The sequence below is a fragment of the Perognathus longimembris genome, chromosome 11 (assembly GCF_023159225.1).
Source record: "Perognathus longimembris pacificus isolate PPM17 chromosome 11, ASM2315922v1, whole genome shotgun sequence".
NCBI classification, from domain to species: domain Eukaryota; kingdom Metazoa; phylum Chordata; class Mammalia; order Rodentia; family Heteromyidae; genus Perognathus; species Perognathus longimembris.
The window spans coordinates 45,484,852-45,502,568 of record NC_063171.1 but is presented as its reverse complement, the minus strand read 5'-3'; the positions used below and the strand labels follow the sequence as shown (position 1 = coordinate 45,502,568).

Sequence of the window (17,717 nt, the reverse complement as noted above, 5' to 3'; positions counted from 1 at the left end):
ATTCCAAAAATTCATTTCTAAGTCAGTTATTTGGCATTTGAACTGCATGTTACCACAGTAGAAAAAAATGTTACCAATGGTAACTAAGTCCCTCAGCTGGCCTACAAGAAATCTATTTAACGCCTATGTAACTATAAAATGATGTCTTGGCAAGAAGAATAAAAGAGAATGCTAGTGATTTGGGCTATAGAGAAAAAGAAACAAACTTTTTTTCTAAGCACAAGCCAATTTCATTAGAAGATAGAGTAATGGATGAAAGTTGTGGAGAATCTAGCAGGGATTTCTAGGTACCTTGGAGAATATAAGTTGATGACACTGTTTTAAGCCTAGTTTTACTTTATAACTCAAGAGTTTGTTTTTAGAACCTTCTTACTAACATAACTCATGGGACAGCTATGATTATAGTCAGTAAGACTGATTGAATTAAACATGAACAAATGGACTATCTGAGATGATGTTTCAGCCCATCTGGGATGATTATGACAACCAGCAAAACAGGAGCATTCTTTTCTTCCATCCTCTTACGGAAAGGGCAGAAGTTGTTATGCACACAGCGCCTCCCACACACCCGTGCAGCCCAGCAGGTTACTGTAGGTGGGAATAGCTCTTCTGAGGCCTGGAGAGAAGGCCTGGAGCATTGGCTATGGGAAGAGGTTGGATGAGGGTGTGTTTCCAATGACTTGTTTGGGTGGAGTGTTTGTACAGTGAGTTTCTTTTTCTTTTCTTTTCTTTTTTTTTTTGGCCCATCCTGGGCCTTCAACTCAGGGCCTGGGTGCTGTCCATGAGCCTCTTTGTGCTCAAGGCTAGCATTCTACCACTTGAGCTACAGCACCACTTTTGGCTTTTTGTGAGTAGTTTATTGGAGATAAGAGTCTCATGGACTTTTCCTTCCAGGGCTGGCTTCAAACTGCCATCCTCAGATCTCAGCCTCCTGAGTAGCTTAGATTACAGGCGCAAGCCACCAGTGCCCAGCTACAGTAAGTGTTTCTAATGCTAGGAAATCATTTCATTGATCTCTTTTATTGATTACTTCCTATATTATCTAGTTACTTTTAAAAATCCCTTTTATTTTTGATGGTTTCCAAAGCATTAGAATACAGCTCATCTTTTTGTCAGTAACAAGGGGGAGGATATGATCTTTGGTGAACAAAAGCTCCAGTGAGCTTCTTGCTGAGTTGTTAGGCCCTTTAATGGTAGAAGAAGGCCTAGAGTCCTCTTGCCTGTTGGTATTTCTGTCCTGCCTCTTTTGATTAACAGTTTAACTTCTATTGTTTTGTTTTGAGTGTAGCATCTGAGTATTATACTGGTTATTTGGACTCAAGAGTGATCTTATGAGCTTATTCAGCAGTGATTCTCAGTAGACACTAGGTTGAAAATGAGCTATACAACTTGTGGGGGAGGGGCATCAGGAAGGGAAAAAACTGGGAGAAAACCGAGGGAAGGGGTGGCAATGTTCAAAAAGAAATGTACTTTTACAATAAAAAAGTGATCTGATGAAAGTGAGAGCTACTATTGGTAGTACAATCCAAAATTCCTCTCATTGGGCATTAGAAGAGATTATTTGTATGAAGATGAGTATAATTGAAGTGGTTTGTTTGCATGTATGTAAGTAGAACAGTTGAACCTGTTGAAATTGTTTTAAGAATGGGAAGTGTACTAATTAGTGATAGAGAGGGTGATTTACAAACATTGTATGTATGTGTGGAAATGTCACAATGAAACTTCCCTTGTGCAATTAATGTATCCTAATAAAATAAATTAATTTAAAAATAACTGAAGATAAGTAACATCCAGTTGATTGGTGTGTGTGTGTGTTTGCGTGCGCACGCGTGCTCCATGCTGCTTCTGAGCCTTGAACTGAGGTTCTAGGCACTTTCCCTTAGCTTTTTTTTTTTTGCTCAAGGATAGCATTCTACCACTTGAGCTACAGCTTCATTTCTGGCTTTTTTGCTGATTAATTGAAGACAGGTCTTACAGACTTACCTGGCCTGGGCTGGCTTTAAACTGTGATCCTCAGATCTCAGCCTCCTAATTAGCTAGGATTATAGGTGTGAGCCACCAGTGTTCAATATAGCAAGTTGATTTTATATGTATTTTTATGTTTTAAAATATATTGTCTTTCTATCAAAATAGTTCACAGAAGAAATTTCAATGCTTACATTAACTCAGAGAGTGAGATTTGGTATTGGTATTGGTAATGGGGCTTGAATTCAGTTCCTGGGTGCTGCCCCTGAGCTTTTTTGATCAAGGCTAGAACTCTACCACTTGAGCCACAGCTCCATTTCTGACTTTTTGGGAATTACTTGGAGATAAAAAGTCTCATGGGCTGGCTTTGTAGCGTGATCTTCAGATCTCAGCCTCCTGAGTAGCTAGGCTTACAGACATGAGCACCCAGCACCCAGCTTAATTCCTAAATATCTTATCATATGTTTATTTAACTGAATGTGTGTGTGTGTGTGTGTGTGAGAGAGAGAGAGAGAGAGAGAGAGAGAGAAAGAGATTCAAAATTTGCATCCTTGTGCAGTGAATATCTTTTAGATACCAATATTCAGATGGAATAGATGGAATAAATATTCAGAGGGAAGTTTCACACATTATTTTTGCATATTCTGCTTAGAGATACCTGTTTAATAGCTCAACAGCTATGTATATATGATCATATAAGACAAGGATAAGCAAACTCTATTGTTGACATTATATTTAAAGTTCTAGGTAAATTTCCTTTGGCATATGCCACGTGGCTACTGTATATGATTTTGGTACACTGGGTATTGTATATATGCCTACCTGGTCTATGGAAGGGAAAGAAAAATGAGGGTGTAAGATATCACAAGATATGTACTCACTGCCCTATTATGTAACTGTACCCCTTTTGCACAACACCTTGTCAACAAAATTTAGTTACTTAAAAAAAAAAGAAATACCTGTTTAGTCTATGATGAAGTGGGTAGAAATGTATACAGGTCTCTTCCTTGTGTACTGATCCAGGTTAGATTACAATGAATTCGAGTTTAAAAGATAAATTTTTTAGCTGCTTTATGCCTACCAGATCTTAGAAAAGAATAAACAAAGATTTCTCTATTCTTTTAGCTTAGAAAAACACCATGTTCAAAGGGTTAGTGAGCCAAAGGAAAATTTTCCTTTTCTTGTTGGCTTTCATCTATAGGTTAAATGACTCATTTTTCTTACTTTAAATTTCTAGTTTTGCATGTGTGATGCTTAAGGTGATGGAATGGGCTAAGAGAGATAGAAGAGATTTTTGGGATTTTGATATTGGTTATTGACTAGGCAAATATGATATGGATAATTTTAACATGTAAAGGTTTGAGCAGACTGAAGGCCTGAACCCTTTGGTGGTAGGAAAAAAGTAAGAGAAAAACTTTCATTTGATAATATTATCTCTACTGTGCAAGAAATATTACTGTTGTTTATTACGTAAAAGCAACTTAATAAATGTATGGACAACATATTGCTTACTTACTAATTTTTAGCATGATAATCATTGATTAGAGAATGAAACTTTTACATTCTTAGCTGACAAGGTTTTTGTTATTGTTTATTTTATTTTTTAGTTGGTTATGGGGCTTGAACTCAGGGCCTAGGCACTGTCCCTTAGCTTTTTCACCCAAAGCTAGGCTCTACCACTTCAAGCCACAGTGCCACTTCTGATTTTTTGGTGGTTAATTGGAGATAAGGGTTTCACAGACTTTCCTGCCAGAGCTGGCTTTGAACTGTAGTCCTAAAATCTCCATTTTCTGTGTAGCTAGGATTACAGGTGTGAGCTGCCAGCATCTGGCTTATTTATTCTTATTCTGGGACTTAAATGAGAGGAAAATCTTATGTTCTTGAGATTAATTTTCCTAAGATATGAAACATTAAAATTGTTTACATTATTTTAACCTATATAACTAATTGCCCTCAGGGTAGTCCTTCATTTACCTGTTACTCCTAAACCAGAATGCCCAAGCAGATGGTTGTTGAAAATTGAAGGATGATGTTATCCACCCACTTTCCGTTAAGTTCTATTTCTGTTTATTTGTTTTGTTTTTGTTGCCAGTCCTGGGGCGTGGACTCAGGGCCTGAGCACTGTCTCTGGCTTCTTTTTGCTCAAGGCTACCACTCTACCTCTTGAGCCACAGTGCTACTTCCGGCTTTTTTCTACATATGTGGTGCTGAGGAATCGAACCCAGGGCTTCATGTATACGAGGCGAGCACTTTACCACTAGGCCATATTCTCAGCCCCCATTATGTTCTATTTCTTAATGAGTTCTTACACATCTAGGATGGGAAGAGAAGAAAGGCATGGAGAGGAGAGATGGGGGAAGAGTACTCAGTGGGGGCAGCACACTGCGCATGCCTATGCATTGCCTATTCCATCACAGATCCTATTGCGTGCCCTCCACTTTCACAACTTCTACAGAAAAAACACATTTTTCAAAGAGTTGTACTTCGATTTCTTTATTGCTTGCCTTCTTAAATCTGGTTACTATTCTGTTATTTTCTTTTGTAGAGCCAAGAGAGTGGATCATGGCTATGAGCAATGTAAACAATGACTTTGTGGTTTTGAGCAATGGCAGCATCACAACCAGTACCACCAACCCTAGTCCCCTCACCCCATGTGATGGAGACCTTGCAGCCCAGCAGCTCACACCCAAAGAAGTACCAAGAACAAAAGTGAGTCCAAATGGATGCCTGCAGCTTAATGGCACAGTAAAGTCATCCTTTCTGCCTTTAGACAACCAAAGAACACATCAGGTGTTATCTCAATGTTGCCATCCTTGCCCATACCATCACCCTTTGACCAGCCATAACAATCACCAAGAGTGCCATCTCGAGGCTGGCCCCGCAACACCCTCTGCTTTGACCTCGTGTTGCATGCAGCCACACTCCGAATATTCTGCATCTTTATGTCCAAACCATTCACCTGTGTATCAGGCTGCGTGTTGTCTTCAGCCCTCGCCATCCTTCTGCCTGCATCATCCGTGGCCTGACCATTTCCAGCATCAGCCTGTGCAGCAGCATGTAGCCAACATCAGGTGAGTGCTCGAACATTTTGCTGACTTTTAGCATTCAGCTAATTCCACATGGCCTTGATCTACTTATTTCTCCAAAATGAGAAAAAATATCTTAGGAAAGAAGTAAATGAAAGTGCTTATTTTGTGGATTGTGTGAGCCTATTAAAATGCAAATTAAATAATAGGTCTATTTTGTCTATAGACTCCCTCATCAGTTAAACTCTGTTCAGTTTTCCTGGTCTGTAAACTGGCCAGGAATCCCTGGTAGATCTTTTGTTTAGTAAAAAATGGTGTTGATAGACATTTCTGTTATTGGAAATTTATTGGTAATAAGCTTATCCAAATAGGAAGACTTTGTGAAAAAGTGGTCACCCTTTATGAAAAAGAAGTATAAAGCAAGTTGCTTTCTTATGTTTCTTTATGGTTGTACTCACAATCTCCGTCCATATGTTCGGGTGACTATGTAATACATTGAGATGAAAGTAACCATTCTTTCATAGCAAATGAAACCCATAAATCTGTAGCACAGGACTTTAAAACCTGAAGCATACTAGAAAAATATAATTTCCAGTTCCCTATCACAGGCCATAGTTTATTTCAAGTGTGTTTTTCCCATTCATTTTGTGCAGAAAAGATTTACCATTGCAGTTGAGCAAGTGTAATATGTTTTATAACATACTAAGTACTTTGTAGAGTCCCAAGTATTATTTCACATCATTAAGGAAAAAAACATCGTAAATGAAGTACAAGAAGAGCACATGTACACTGTGTATACAGTATGTACTAGTCAAGTACTGTCCCTGAGTGCTCTACCACTTGAGCTGCAGCTCCACTTCCTACTTCTTTGGGTGATTAATTGGAGAAGAGTCTCGCAGACGTTCTTGTCCCATCTGGCTTTCAACTATGATGCTCAAGAGCTCAGCCTTCTCAGTATCTAGAATTACAGGTGTGAACCACTGGTACCCAGCACAAATAACCTTCTAAAGCATAATTTACATACAGATGTGAAGTTTTCAAGTTGGTGGGCTTGATGTGTACATGACCGTAATCTACCTCATAATCTCATTTTGAATATTCCCTCACTTCGGGAAGTTCCCTCCTACATTTCTTCTCCTTGTACCAGAGGCCATTACTGTTTGGAGTTTTAGTACCACTGATTTGTCTTGCCTACTCCTAGAACTTCATATGTATACATTTATACAGAATGTATTTTTCTGTGTCAGGCTGTTTTTGTTCAGAAAGATTTATCCAATTGTTGGGTGAGTTTTTATTTTTGTTTTTATTGCTGGCTAGTAAGCATGTGGCAAATTCAGATCCAAAAAGTGATACTTTTCAGCTGTATCAGGTTTTACACACTTTTAAGATGATATAGCTTTACTCTTTTTAGAAAGAAAGAAACAGAGTAAAGAAGAGAATGGAGAAAGAGAGGGGTCTTAGAATATATTCCCATTTTGAACTGTAGAGCCTCACAGTTCCAGAACGATGATAAGAAATTCACCAAAGCCACTTTACGTGACATCTTTTAGCAGCACTGGGCCGCATGGCCAGTTTTAGGCTTTTTTTTTTTTTTTTCACTTTTAATTTAACTGTGTGAGAAGTAGGTTAGAAAATTATACAGTCATAAGAATTTATATGTTTGGATCACAAATCATATGGTTCCACAGGGTGAGGTAAGGTAGTTCTATATTTTGAAGCCGAACCCTATGAATAAAAAGTTATAAAATGTTTTAAAGAATTAAAACTTTTTAATTGGGCAAATAACCAATTCTTTCAATATGCCAGGTTATGCCAACGTTTTCTGGATTTCTACTTAGCATTTCTAAGTGATCTAATTCAAAAGGAATGGGAGATGTATATATACTTTAAGTAGTATGGCATTAAAAATCCAAGTGATTGGCAAGTGAACTCATCACTGTCGTTGGCACTGGGGCTTTAGCTATCACGGTGAACTTCTGATTGGGCATGATCTCTGTGTTCATAGACTTTTCCTAACTTGTTTTGGATATAACTAGGCAGAAAAAAAATGATGAAAAGCTACCTGCCTCATGGAACAAGGGTGTTATTTAAGTGGGAAATGAGACCCAATTAATGTTAGCCAGAAGTAAAGGCTGTGACTGAATACAGAATGTTCACATTTTCAAAAGGAGAAATAAAGATATTATCATCACTTAATCTGAAGGGAAAAAGTGGATAAGATGACATATTTGCCCATTAAGAAAAATAGAATATGATGAAGAAAACTTTTATATTTAGAACTATCTCAAGAAATTGAGCCATTTGGTTACTTTTGTTTCAGGGAAAAAATTATATAAAGGTACTTTTGACGAATGGTATATTCCACTTTTACACATCACATATTTTATGTTTCAGGACTCACTTTCCCATTTTCTGCATTTATTTATATAACCAACAATATTTGTTGATTACTGGTATGTGCCAGACACCAATGATGTCATTCTGGACAGGTTGAGATTTATCTTTTTTACCTTCATGGACTTGCAAACTGGTAGCAAAGGAGTCAGTAAATCAGATGGGCTTCTAGGGTATTGTGATAAGTGTTACCAAAGTTGAGAATGACTAGAAGCTATACAAGTGGTGAGAATGCAAGCAATTATCTTGAAGACATTGGGAACAAAGACTTATAAGGTAGTGTGAGCAAAACTCCAGCAGAGTCCAGAATAGCTAGAATATAATGAAAGAGACAGTAGTAGGAAGAAGAAAGGTATGCTGTGACCAAGTCTTGAAGGGCACCAGACACCCCAGTAAGGAGTCCCTGTGTTATCCTGAGGCTACTGATGCCATTCACTAAAATGGGAAATGGAATGCCGTGATGCATGCTATTAAAACAGGAGGTACAGCCATATGAGGAACGTTAAAAGAATGCTATTCCTTGAGCTTCCTTGAAAGGTGCAGTATGCTGGCTAATATATGCTGATTACATTGAGTACAATTATAATGTATCACCTAAAAGGAACACTAGAGCATTTGGACTTGGGCAGGCAAGTGTTTATTTGCAGAACTGTGTCATGCTGTGGCAAAGCACTGGGCCTGATGCTCTTTGTTGCCAATCAGTAAGATATCCACAATGTTAACTAAGGTGAGTATGGATAGAGTAGAAGTGCAGTATGGTTAGTGTTTGAGGCCTATGGTTTTACATTCCTGTAATGCACTGCAGGAAGATTTCCTTACTACCAAGTATAGACAGATTTCAGTGCTTTCAGTTGTTTTTGCTTATTCTACCTACATTCCAAATAAACTTGCCTGTTTGTTTTTTTCTTTAATGTTTCAATTTTTTATAAAGCAACTAAACCATATGGAATGTTTTAAACAATCAAGTAGAAGATGTAGCTTTAAATATAACAATGAGTCAGGGGCCATTAACTCATGGCTGCAATCCTAGCTACTCAGGAGGCTGAGATCTAAGGATCACAGTTTGAAACCAGCCCAGACAACAACAGTCCATGAGTCTTTTATCTCCAATTACCACCAAAAAGTCAGAAGTAGAACTTTGGTAAGTGGTAAAGTGCCAACTTTGCTTAAAAAAAAAAAAAAACTGGGCTGGGGATATAGCCTAGTGGCAAGAGTGCCTGCCTCGGATACACGAGGCCCTAGGTTCGATTCCCCAGCACCACATATACAGAAAACGGCCAGAAGCGGTGCTGTGGCTCAAGTGGCAGAGTGCTAGCCTTGAGCTGGAAGAAGCCAGGGACAGTGCTCAGGCCCTGAGTCCAAGGCCCAGGACTGGCCAAAAAAAAAAAACTCGACATTGCTCAGGCCCTGAGTTCAAGTTCCGGAATTGGAACATGCATATATGCATGTACATGTGTGTGTGCACGCGCGTGTGTGTGTGCGTGCGTGCGCACAATATAACAATGAAATTCCGTCTGTATAACTAATGTAAGCTAATTTTAAAAAAGAAATTATAGTTTTAACCTAACCCATGTGCCAGCTAATTTAGCTTGTGTATATTCCTATTTTCTCCTTTCCTAAAGTTGCTTTTTATTTCTTCGTGACTGCTGTGACTTTTCTGCAAGATTCATTATGTCAATCTGTTGAGTATGATTTTTTTCCTTTTAAAATTAAAAGAATCTTTTCCACCTGTTTCCTCCTCCTCCTCCTCCTCCTCCTCCTCCTCCTCCTCCTCCTCCTCCTCCTCCTCCTCCTCCTCCTCCTCCTCCTCCTCCTCTTCTTCCTCCTCCTTCCCCCTTCCTTCTCCTTTCCCCCTCCCTCCTCCCTCCTTTTGCCTACCTTCTTCCTTTTTCTCCTTATACTAGAGTATGAACCCAAGGCCTTGTGTTTGCCAAGCTCTACTACCTGAAGCATGCACTTCTTTTAATCTTTGAATTGATAAAAGTTTAGAGTGTCACAAAAATTATATTTTATATATCATGTTCTAATAACAGTTTGTCACCAGATATAAATTATTTTAAGTACATTTTATTTGAAATAGCTAGACTTTTTCATTTGTAAATTCCTATCCTCCTGTCCATTGTTCAGCCATTAATTAACATGACCAGTTGAAAATTGTGTTAATTTTAAAACACAGAAATTAATGTCTCCCTAAACCTAGTTTAGTTGTTCATTAACCCCTTGGGAAGTTAAAAAATAAAGTTGAGTAATTAGACATTTCTTTTGCATGGAAACAATAAAGAATTCTAAGAGTTCAGAGTTAGCTGAGATTAATGAGGGTGATGAATTTTGGGTTTGGCTCAAAATAGAACTTACACAGTCCTTAAAGTATTGCTAGGAGTTAATAAAGTGACTAGAGGAGGGAAAACATGGAAAGTTAAGACAAATGAAAGGAGAAAGCTTACACAGTAAAAGCACATGTTAAGAAATGGTGAAGAGAAGAGGATTGTTAGCGGGTCATTTCGGATGGACATGAAAACTTAAAAACAAAACAAAACAACTAATTCTGCATACTGAATGCAGTCCATCCAGTTCTCTAAAATGCTGCGTGGAAATAATCTGCTCTTTTTCCTCCAGAGAGCTGGAAAATGCCTCTCAGGAACTAGTCACGTGCCAGGTGTGCTAGTTAAAGCAAGTTTTGAATTACTCATTTGGGATCTTCTTATTGCCATATTAAAGTGGAAGGCCAATGGCATTATTGAGCAATTCCTAAGGAGTTTTTAGTCCAAAAATAGCATGCACCATTTCTAATCTAAACTGTACTTACCTTTTAATTTGGTGTTGCAAAGAAATGTTCTTGATTTTAACAGAGGACTTCATGAATGATACTTGGCAGTGCCATAGTCTCATTAGCATTATAGGGAACCTGTGATGTTTTATGTTACCTGTCAAATGCATTTTTTATTTCTGTGAAGGTGATTTCATAGACAGATGGTCACTTAGAATGTTTGCTGTGGCATACTGGAGGAATTAAAGCTGTAGAAAATTATGCCTGGCATAGAAGGGACTGTGGAACTAGACTAGCTTAGCTTTGTCCCTTAAAAAGTAACTGAACACCACCCCTGCCATGCCATACAAGGTGATTGCAGAATTTTTGTCACCTTTTTCCCTGTCTTTCTCAGTTCTTTGTGTACCAATTTCTGACTCACTTTTCTCATAGGTTTTCTTTTTGTTCCTTCTTAGGAGATTATTTTCTGTGAAAGGATTTCTACTTAAAAAGTAAGAAAAATGAGGGAGGAGGTAACAAGTTTGACAAGAAGTGTACTCATTACCCTATGTATGTAACTATAATCCCTCTGTACATCACCTAGACAATAAAATTACATTTAAAAAAATTATCTGATGAGCCAGGCACCAGTGGCTCATGCCTGTACTCCTAGCTACTCAGCAGGCTGAGATCTGAAGATCTCAGTTGGAAGCTAGCCCAGGCAGGAAAGAAAGTCCATGAGACTCTTATTGCCAACAAACTATTCAGAAAAGGCCAGAAGTGGCACTGAAAAAAAATCAACCCTGGAGTGACAGGACATGCAGAAGGCTTAGCTGGCTAAAACTGACTTCCTATGGAAAAGAGAGTAAATAATGTGGCTACCTCTAGAACCTGGAAAGGGAGAGCAGAGCCCACCCGAGCCTCTCCAGAAGAAACACAGCCCTGCTGACACCTTGATTATAGCCCTGTGTGACCCATCTTTAACTGAGGAATTCCCAATCTATAAGACAATAAAGTTGCGCTTTTTTTTAAAGTAAGAAATAGAATCTATGTGCTAGATAGGTGATATGTGTGTGTGTATGTGTGCGCACGCGCGTATGTGTGTATGAATGTATCCATGCTGGTTTCGAAACTGTGATCCTTAGATCTCTGCCTCCTAAGTAGCCAGGATTACAGGCATGAGCCACCAGCTTCCGGCTCTCCATGTGTTATACTACGATGTTCAATTTACCATTTGATCTCGTGATTTTTGTATAAATCTTTAACACCCAGAGGTAAAAGTACAGCTCTCAGCATCATTTCAATATACCAGGATTATAGTGACCCACCTTTTCTCCTTTCTTTACCCATAGTGAAGATGTTATTTTAGTTAGCCAGGAACTTTGATCCAAAAAGTCACTCTGCGCACATCATCAGCTTTGGTATGTGAACCTGGGCAGTAGTGACACAGATTCCAGTGTCTTTGCTTGACCCAAATCATCCAGAGCCAACCCAAATGCTTCCAAACATATTGGTACAATGAAGAGAGAAATTCAAGGTTACTTTTATTCACGAATTGAACAAGTATTTAGTGAATACTTAACATTCAGTGATGGAGATATGGATGAAAACTGTAAACTTGATCCCTGGTTCAAAGATGTGGAAATAATGTGAACAGGCTAACTAACACACTTAGATTTCAGTGTGATCAATATTAATTCAATGAGTAATTGTCATAGTTCTCCAAGCACCGAATTTAAATTCCAGTGCTTTTGCAAAAGCACAGCCAGAATTATATGTTAATACAAGAGAGCCAGAATATGCTGTTCTATAAATTTATATCCTCCTCTTTTATAGGCATTGCAAGGTTTTTAATGATGAAATAATAATTTCTCTTTATATCTTTAGTGAAATGATTATATCTCTTAAGACTGCTGGGTCATAGTTTAACAAAATAATACCATGAAACAGGTACTTGAAAAAGGGTTAAGTAGGGTCAAGAGGAGGGAGGGAGGTACACAAATGAAGAGACGAATAGGGTGAGAATACAGTAAAAACTTGGATGCATAGCCTACAAAATTAAGGAAAGTGAGCAAGTGGGGAGGAGTGATAAGTGAGAATGTTGAAAGGGATGACATTCATCAAAACATTGTATTCATAAACAGCCTTGTTGAATGGCAACTCTTTCATATAACTACGTACACATAAAATATATAGATGTCACAAAAAAGACTGTTGGCAGATGTCTTTTATAAGAAAGAATCATTTAATTGTATTCTTTAGACCTTTTTGGCTTAGTAAGGTCCAATAAGATTAAAAATTCAATTGTCCTGGCACCCTAGACTAAGTAGTCAACTGCAGGTTAGTGGATAGCATCTTAAGATAATGCAGATGAAGATTATTCCTGTCATTACAGAAAGAACTGTTGGACAAGGCTACCTTTTAGTGGCTCTATAAAGCATCTGAGATCCTTTTGCAATATTCCTGGCAGCAATGGGACTCATATGATACAGAGTAACAGTATTTAACCTTATGTCAACTTAATTCTAATTAATTGGATTGTTAGATTGCTTTCACTTTGTTTCCTATATAACCAAGAAGTGATAAAAGTTAAAAATCCCCTTTCTTCCATATTAGAATCCCCATGATAGAAAAAATGCATAGCAGGTAGATAGTGTCCTTCAAAATCTTCTGGTAACCATACTTACCTCCCACAAAAACCACTGCACCTCAGTATTTACATTAAAAGACCAAAGTATCAGCTTATTTAGTTTGTAACTCTCTGGGCTTTTTTGTAAGTAGATTTGATGTTAAAACGTAATTTTTCTTGAGAGTGGGGAAGTTCAGCTATCCTCATCTATCCCATCAAAGCAATAGTACTACATTATTACTCTCATTTTTCCTTTTTCTATGCAATCTCCTTTCTTCCCTTCATGATGTGAAGGAGAACAAGCCTGGGCTTTGGGAGACATACATACAGTGTATTTGAATTCTGGCTCTGCCATTTATTTACTTTTTGACCTTAGATAAATATTTACTATCCCTCAGTCTTAGATTCCATCTCCATATAAAAAATGGAAATAACGATAGCTGTCTTGATCTTAGCATGGTGCCTAGCACCAAATGTTAATCTCCCTTCTTTTCTTGTTTGATTCTTGTGCTTTCTTAAGTTTCAGCTGTTATTGGTGCTTGGCTGCCTGTGCTTAATCCTGGTGGTGTATTTCAGGAATGAAGGTTTTACTTAAATAAACACATGATGTACCTTTTTATTCTTGTTACAGTTACACCCTGCACCTCATCAGTCTACAGAATAACTGGAAGCGAGTGTTGTTGAAAGGGACTGGTGACAAGGCTCTCCAGTCCAAAGTCTCAGCCTGTACACTTTAATACAAATTATATAATCTGACTATGATGGTTATATAGTTATTTTAGAAGAAGTGTGGTAAGACTTAATCTTGATTTTACTGAAACCATGACTTATTTTTACATTCTTTAAAGTAGTCGAATTAACTTTTTTTAAAAAAGGATAACGTTGATAATATTGAAAATGTTCCAGAATTGCTTGCCAAAGTCAGTTTGGCAGTCAGATTGAGTGAAGGCCTATTTTATTAGGGGCCTTCTTTTAGAGAGTTTGTTATATTATAAATGAACCAATTTTAGAGGGTTTCGCCTCAGAGAATTCACTGTACAGTCTATAGTACATTTTAGAATATGAAGCCCAGTCATCATTTACCTTCATAATAAATTTCAAGAAACAATTCCTTCTTTATTTCATAACATTAATTAACATAACATTTTGAATGAAGCAAATATATCTTTAATTACCTCCTTTCCTTATTACTGCTAGTTGTTTAGTAGGTACTGGAGAGTGAAGAAAAGAAAAAGAAATAGTTCAAGTTTTCTGTTCAGTTAATTTTTTTGAAAGGCTATGAAATATTTGGCAAAGAGTAAAACTTAATTTAAAAAAAGACATTGTTATGAATCAGTTATATCTCTTATGCCAGGAAAAAGGCTATTGTTATATACTGGAACTTTTTTCCAAACTTAACTGGATTGTTAGGTGTAATTTAAAAGAACTTATAGAACTTAACATTTACAGGACAGTTTTGGTTACTGCACTATTTTGAGGTTCTTTTCAGCAAAATTGACTATACAAAGTACATCTTTTTTAAAAACCCAAATCAGATATTTAACTGACAGTTTGGTATTTGAGTCTGAAATATAGCCTAGTATCAGGAGTTTATTCAGAGCCCAGTAAATACGTGTTCAGTAAATGAATGAAAAAGGTTTCTCAAGGTATCTTTAAAAAAAAAAATCCATATACTTAAATGTTTAAAACACGTCATGAAGTTAAGTTAATCACTACAAGCACAACTTGTGATCTTTTAAGAAAAGAATGATTTGGGCAAATAACTACTTTCAGCTGTAACAAAGTAAGGTTCTTAGGGGCTATGTTATGTGTGTGTCAGAGGAAATGGAATAATACAAGAACTTAGAGGAAGTATCATGGGAGATGACAGGGTGGCTGGGGGGTGGGCTGTCCAAACACAGACAAGAGTTTCAGCTGCTTGATATATGTGAGCAAACCTGGAGGAGCCCAGCTGGGATGGGGGCAAGGCAGCTGTCTCTCTTGTCTGGAGTCTGTCAGGGGACATTCATGTTATTCCACCTTTGAAGGACAATATGCTATCCGTAGTCCGAAAGGATTACTCCCCCCAAATGGTAGATGCTGAATGTTATATAACCATCAGAAAGAAATGTACTATCAACTATTCTCTATGCAGCAATTATATAGTTCTATAGATACCATCTTAAGCTTGTTAAACCATTTTTTACACAGTTCTGAATCATCAGGGCCTATCAAGGTATCTGGTCTTTGACAAATATTTAGGAATTAATTGTTGAATGAACCAATTCAATAATGCATATCTGTCAAGCTTTTTTTGGAGAGCTCAATTTTACGGTGTGATAATTTGATAATGAGAATCAGGCTGTCTGATATAACACATATAGTTAGATGTTTTCTAGATAGTGGGAGGAGGTCTAAAAGGATTTCACTACTAAATTGTTGTTTGATCTGTCTTTGGGAATACAACTTTCTCTTCTTTAATCTTCACACCCCAAATGTACTTGTTCCTGACTTTTAAAAACAAACCAGAAAAGAAATAATAGCCTCACTGGTGAAAAGAAAAGAAGTGAAAGACAGATATACAGTCCACTGCTCCCATAGTGTTTGGGCTTCTTTTATGTTTGATTTCTAGATCTCTAACTTGTAGCAGGAAGGTGTGGATGGCCCAGGAGACCTTGGACCCCAGAGAGAGCCGGCCTATTAATAACCTTTTTTTTGTTCAAATCTGGCTACCTCTAGGATGTTTACTAATTTAGAGTAAGTGATATTATGAGTAATCCAAAATTATTGAGGAGGAATTGTTCATTTGTATTTTGAGAATTTAGAAAGCAGACGAAATTGAGAGTTCAAAACCAAAGTTGATCCATAATGTGGATGACTTTGCCAAGGGAATTGACTTAGATACATTTCTTTTCCATACTTGACTGGTACAGGACTCTGCTACTTACCAGTAGGCTTAATTATGGTGCTTAGCTTGAGGTTTAATTGTAGTGTTTTCTATAGGTATGTAAGCAGTATACTGTGTCTAAGTACTATGTTGTAGTGTCTTGGTTTTTTTTTTGTGTGTGTTTTTTTTGGCCAGTCCTGGGCCTTGAACTCAGGGCCTGAGCCCTGTCCCTGGCTTTTTTTTTGCTCAAGGCTAGCACTCTGCCACTTGAGCCACAGTGCCACTTCTGGCCATTTTCTATATATGTGGTGCTGAGGAATCGAACCCAGGGCCTCATGTATACAAGGCAAGCACTCTTGCCACTAGGCCATATTCCCAGCCCCTGTTGTAGTGTCTTGTAGAGAGCAAAGATAGACATGTAAGCGCATTCATTCCTCAGACCCAATTTGTGTGTCTGTGGTCACCTAGGCGTGCCCACCTCCTCTCTCCCAACACACTGCTTTCATTATCTCACCTCTTTGCTCAGAAACCTTTAGTTTCTCAAACTTCCTTAACATGGTTTGAAAAGTTTTTCTTCAAGAATGGAGTGTGTGTTGTTAGCAACATAGAGACTGATAGTTTCCATTTATTCATCTGTTTCTCATGAATAAAACTGTGTAAAACAAAAAACAAACAAACAAAAAAGAATGGAGTGTGTTTGGTAGGTGAGGGAAGAGTGGCACAGGGAAAAGGGGTTCCTGAGCAGGAACAAAGTGACAGATCTCTGTGAAGGAGATTGCTCTAGCTAGTAGTGGGATTTCCTTGCAGATGAGAAGTTTAAGCAAGAAATGATTGTCTTTGTGTCCATTTCTTTCTTTTTTTTTTTTTTTTTTTGGTCCTAGCTAATACCAAATATTATTGGGTTTTAGGTATTAGTCTGAAACTTTGCTTTTGAGCTGCCAGCAGTGACCCAGTATATTACCAGAAACTAAAACTACATCTCTATAAATTATCCCTTAAGAAAGGGTTTTAACCGTATCATTTAATTGTTATGGGGTTTCCCCTCTAATAGAGTTAGACTCTACATTGAACTCCAAATTATACATTTTTTCCCTACTTCTTTATTCATGACCTCCTCCTACCAAGGCTTAAATTTTTCAGTGAATAACTTTGAGTCTGGTGAGGGTTTTGACTTGAGCAGGGTAGAATTCATTCCAGCATTCCATGTTCTTAAGTTAGTTAAGTTTAATAAGGCTTTTCTGGCCTTCTTATGGGCTTTTCTTGGATCTCTTCTTAATGATTATTATTCACATATTATTAAGAACCTATATATTATATTCTCATTAAGTATGTTTTGTACAGGGCTCACAGCAACAGTCTGGCATGGAAAGGCTTGAGTTTCATGGTAAGTACTTTATAATTCAGTGTAACCTTAAACTGTAACACACTGAGTTGTTTACCTTGTAACCTCCAACTAAAACCATGCAAACTTAACTTCATAATTTAAGGAAGATTTTTTTTTTAATCGGAGCTACTTTTAAATCCCTTAAAATATTTTAAATAATTTAATCAGTTTTCCCTTTCAGAAGTCTTAATTGTTTAGTGTTATTTCTATACTGTGGCCCCCTCATTAAAAAAAATGAAAGGAAAGAAAGAAGGAAAAGGCTTTCTTAGAGTTCTCTTTAGGACCAAGAGCCATGTGACATTTTGACCCTTTACAGTGCCCCTTTACCCTCTAACTAGCAGACACAAAACATGTTTGAGAGTGAATTTCCCATGCCCTGCCTTCCTCACATTTCAATGAACAGCAGAATAGCCACCTTTTACCTAGTGATCTAGCAAGGCCTTGGGATGAACACATCCTTAGAAAAAATAGTTAATAGGAAATGACACCTTGAGACCCCCAGTCCCTGCCATCCTCACCCTGTTTTGTACACACAATTCCTACTCAAATAACAAATAACATCATTTCTTGCTTGCTGCTTAGGGCCACTCTCATTTAATAAAAGAAAAGTTTCTTTTTAAGTTAAATGGAAAGTGAGGCTGTCCCAGTCTGATTTATTACAGCTCTTGGAGTAGTTTTGAGTCTGTGGGGGATAGGCAGACATCATG

General features: G+C 37.6%; 1 protein-coding gene across 8 annotated transcripts in view; it reads left to right on the top strand.

Annotated features, from left to right (window-relative positions):
• Disp1 (dispatched RND transporter family member 1) overlaps positions 1 to 17,717 on the top strand; it is a 150,309-nt gene that overhangs the window by 96,807 nt on the left and 35,785 nt on the right. For 7 of the 8 annotated variants that reach the window (XM_048358153.1, XM_048358150.1, XM_048358151.1 and 4 more), the window contains one exon: positions 4,511 to 5,036. In XM_048358153.1, the coding sequence (XP_048214110.1) occupies positions 4,528 to 5,036 (509 nt within the window). In that variant the 5' untranslated portion in view covers positions 4,511 to 4,527. Of the gene's footprint in view, positions 1 to 4,510; positions 5,037 to 16,990; positions 17,011 to 17,717 lie in introns of those variants that run through there. The other variant, XM_048358156.1, reaches the window with a different exon arrangement.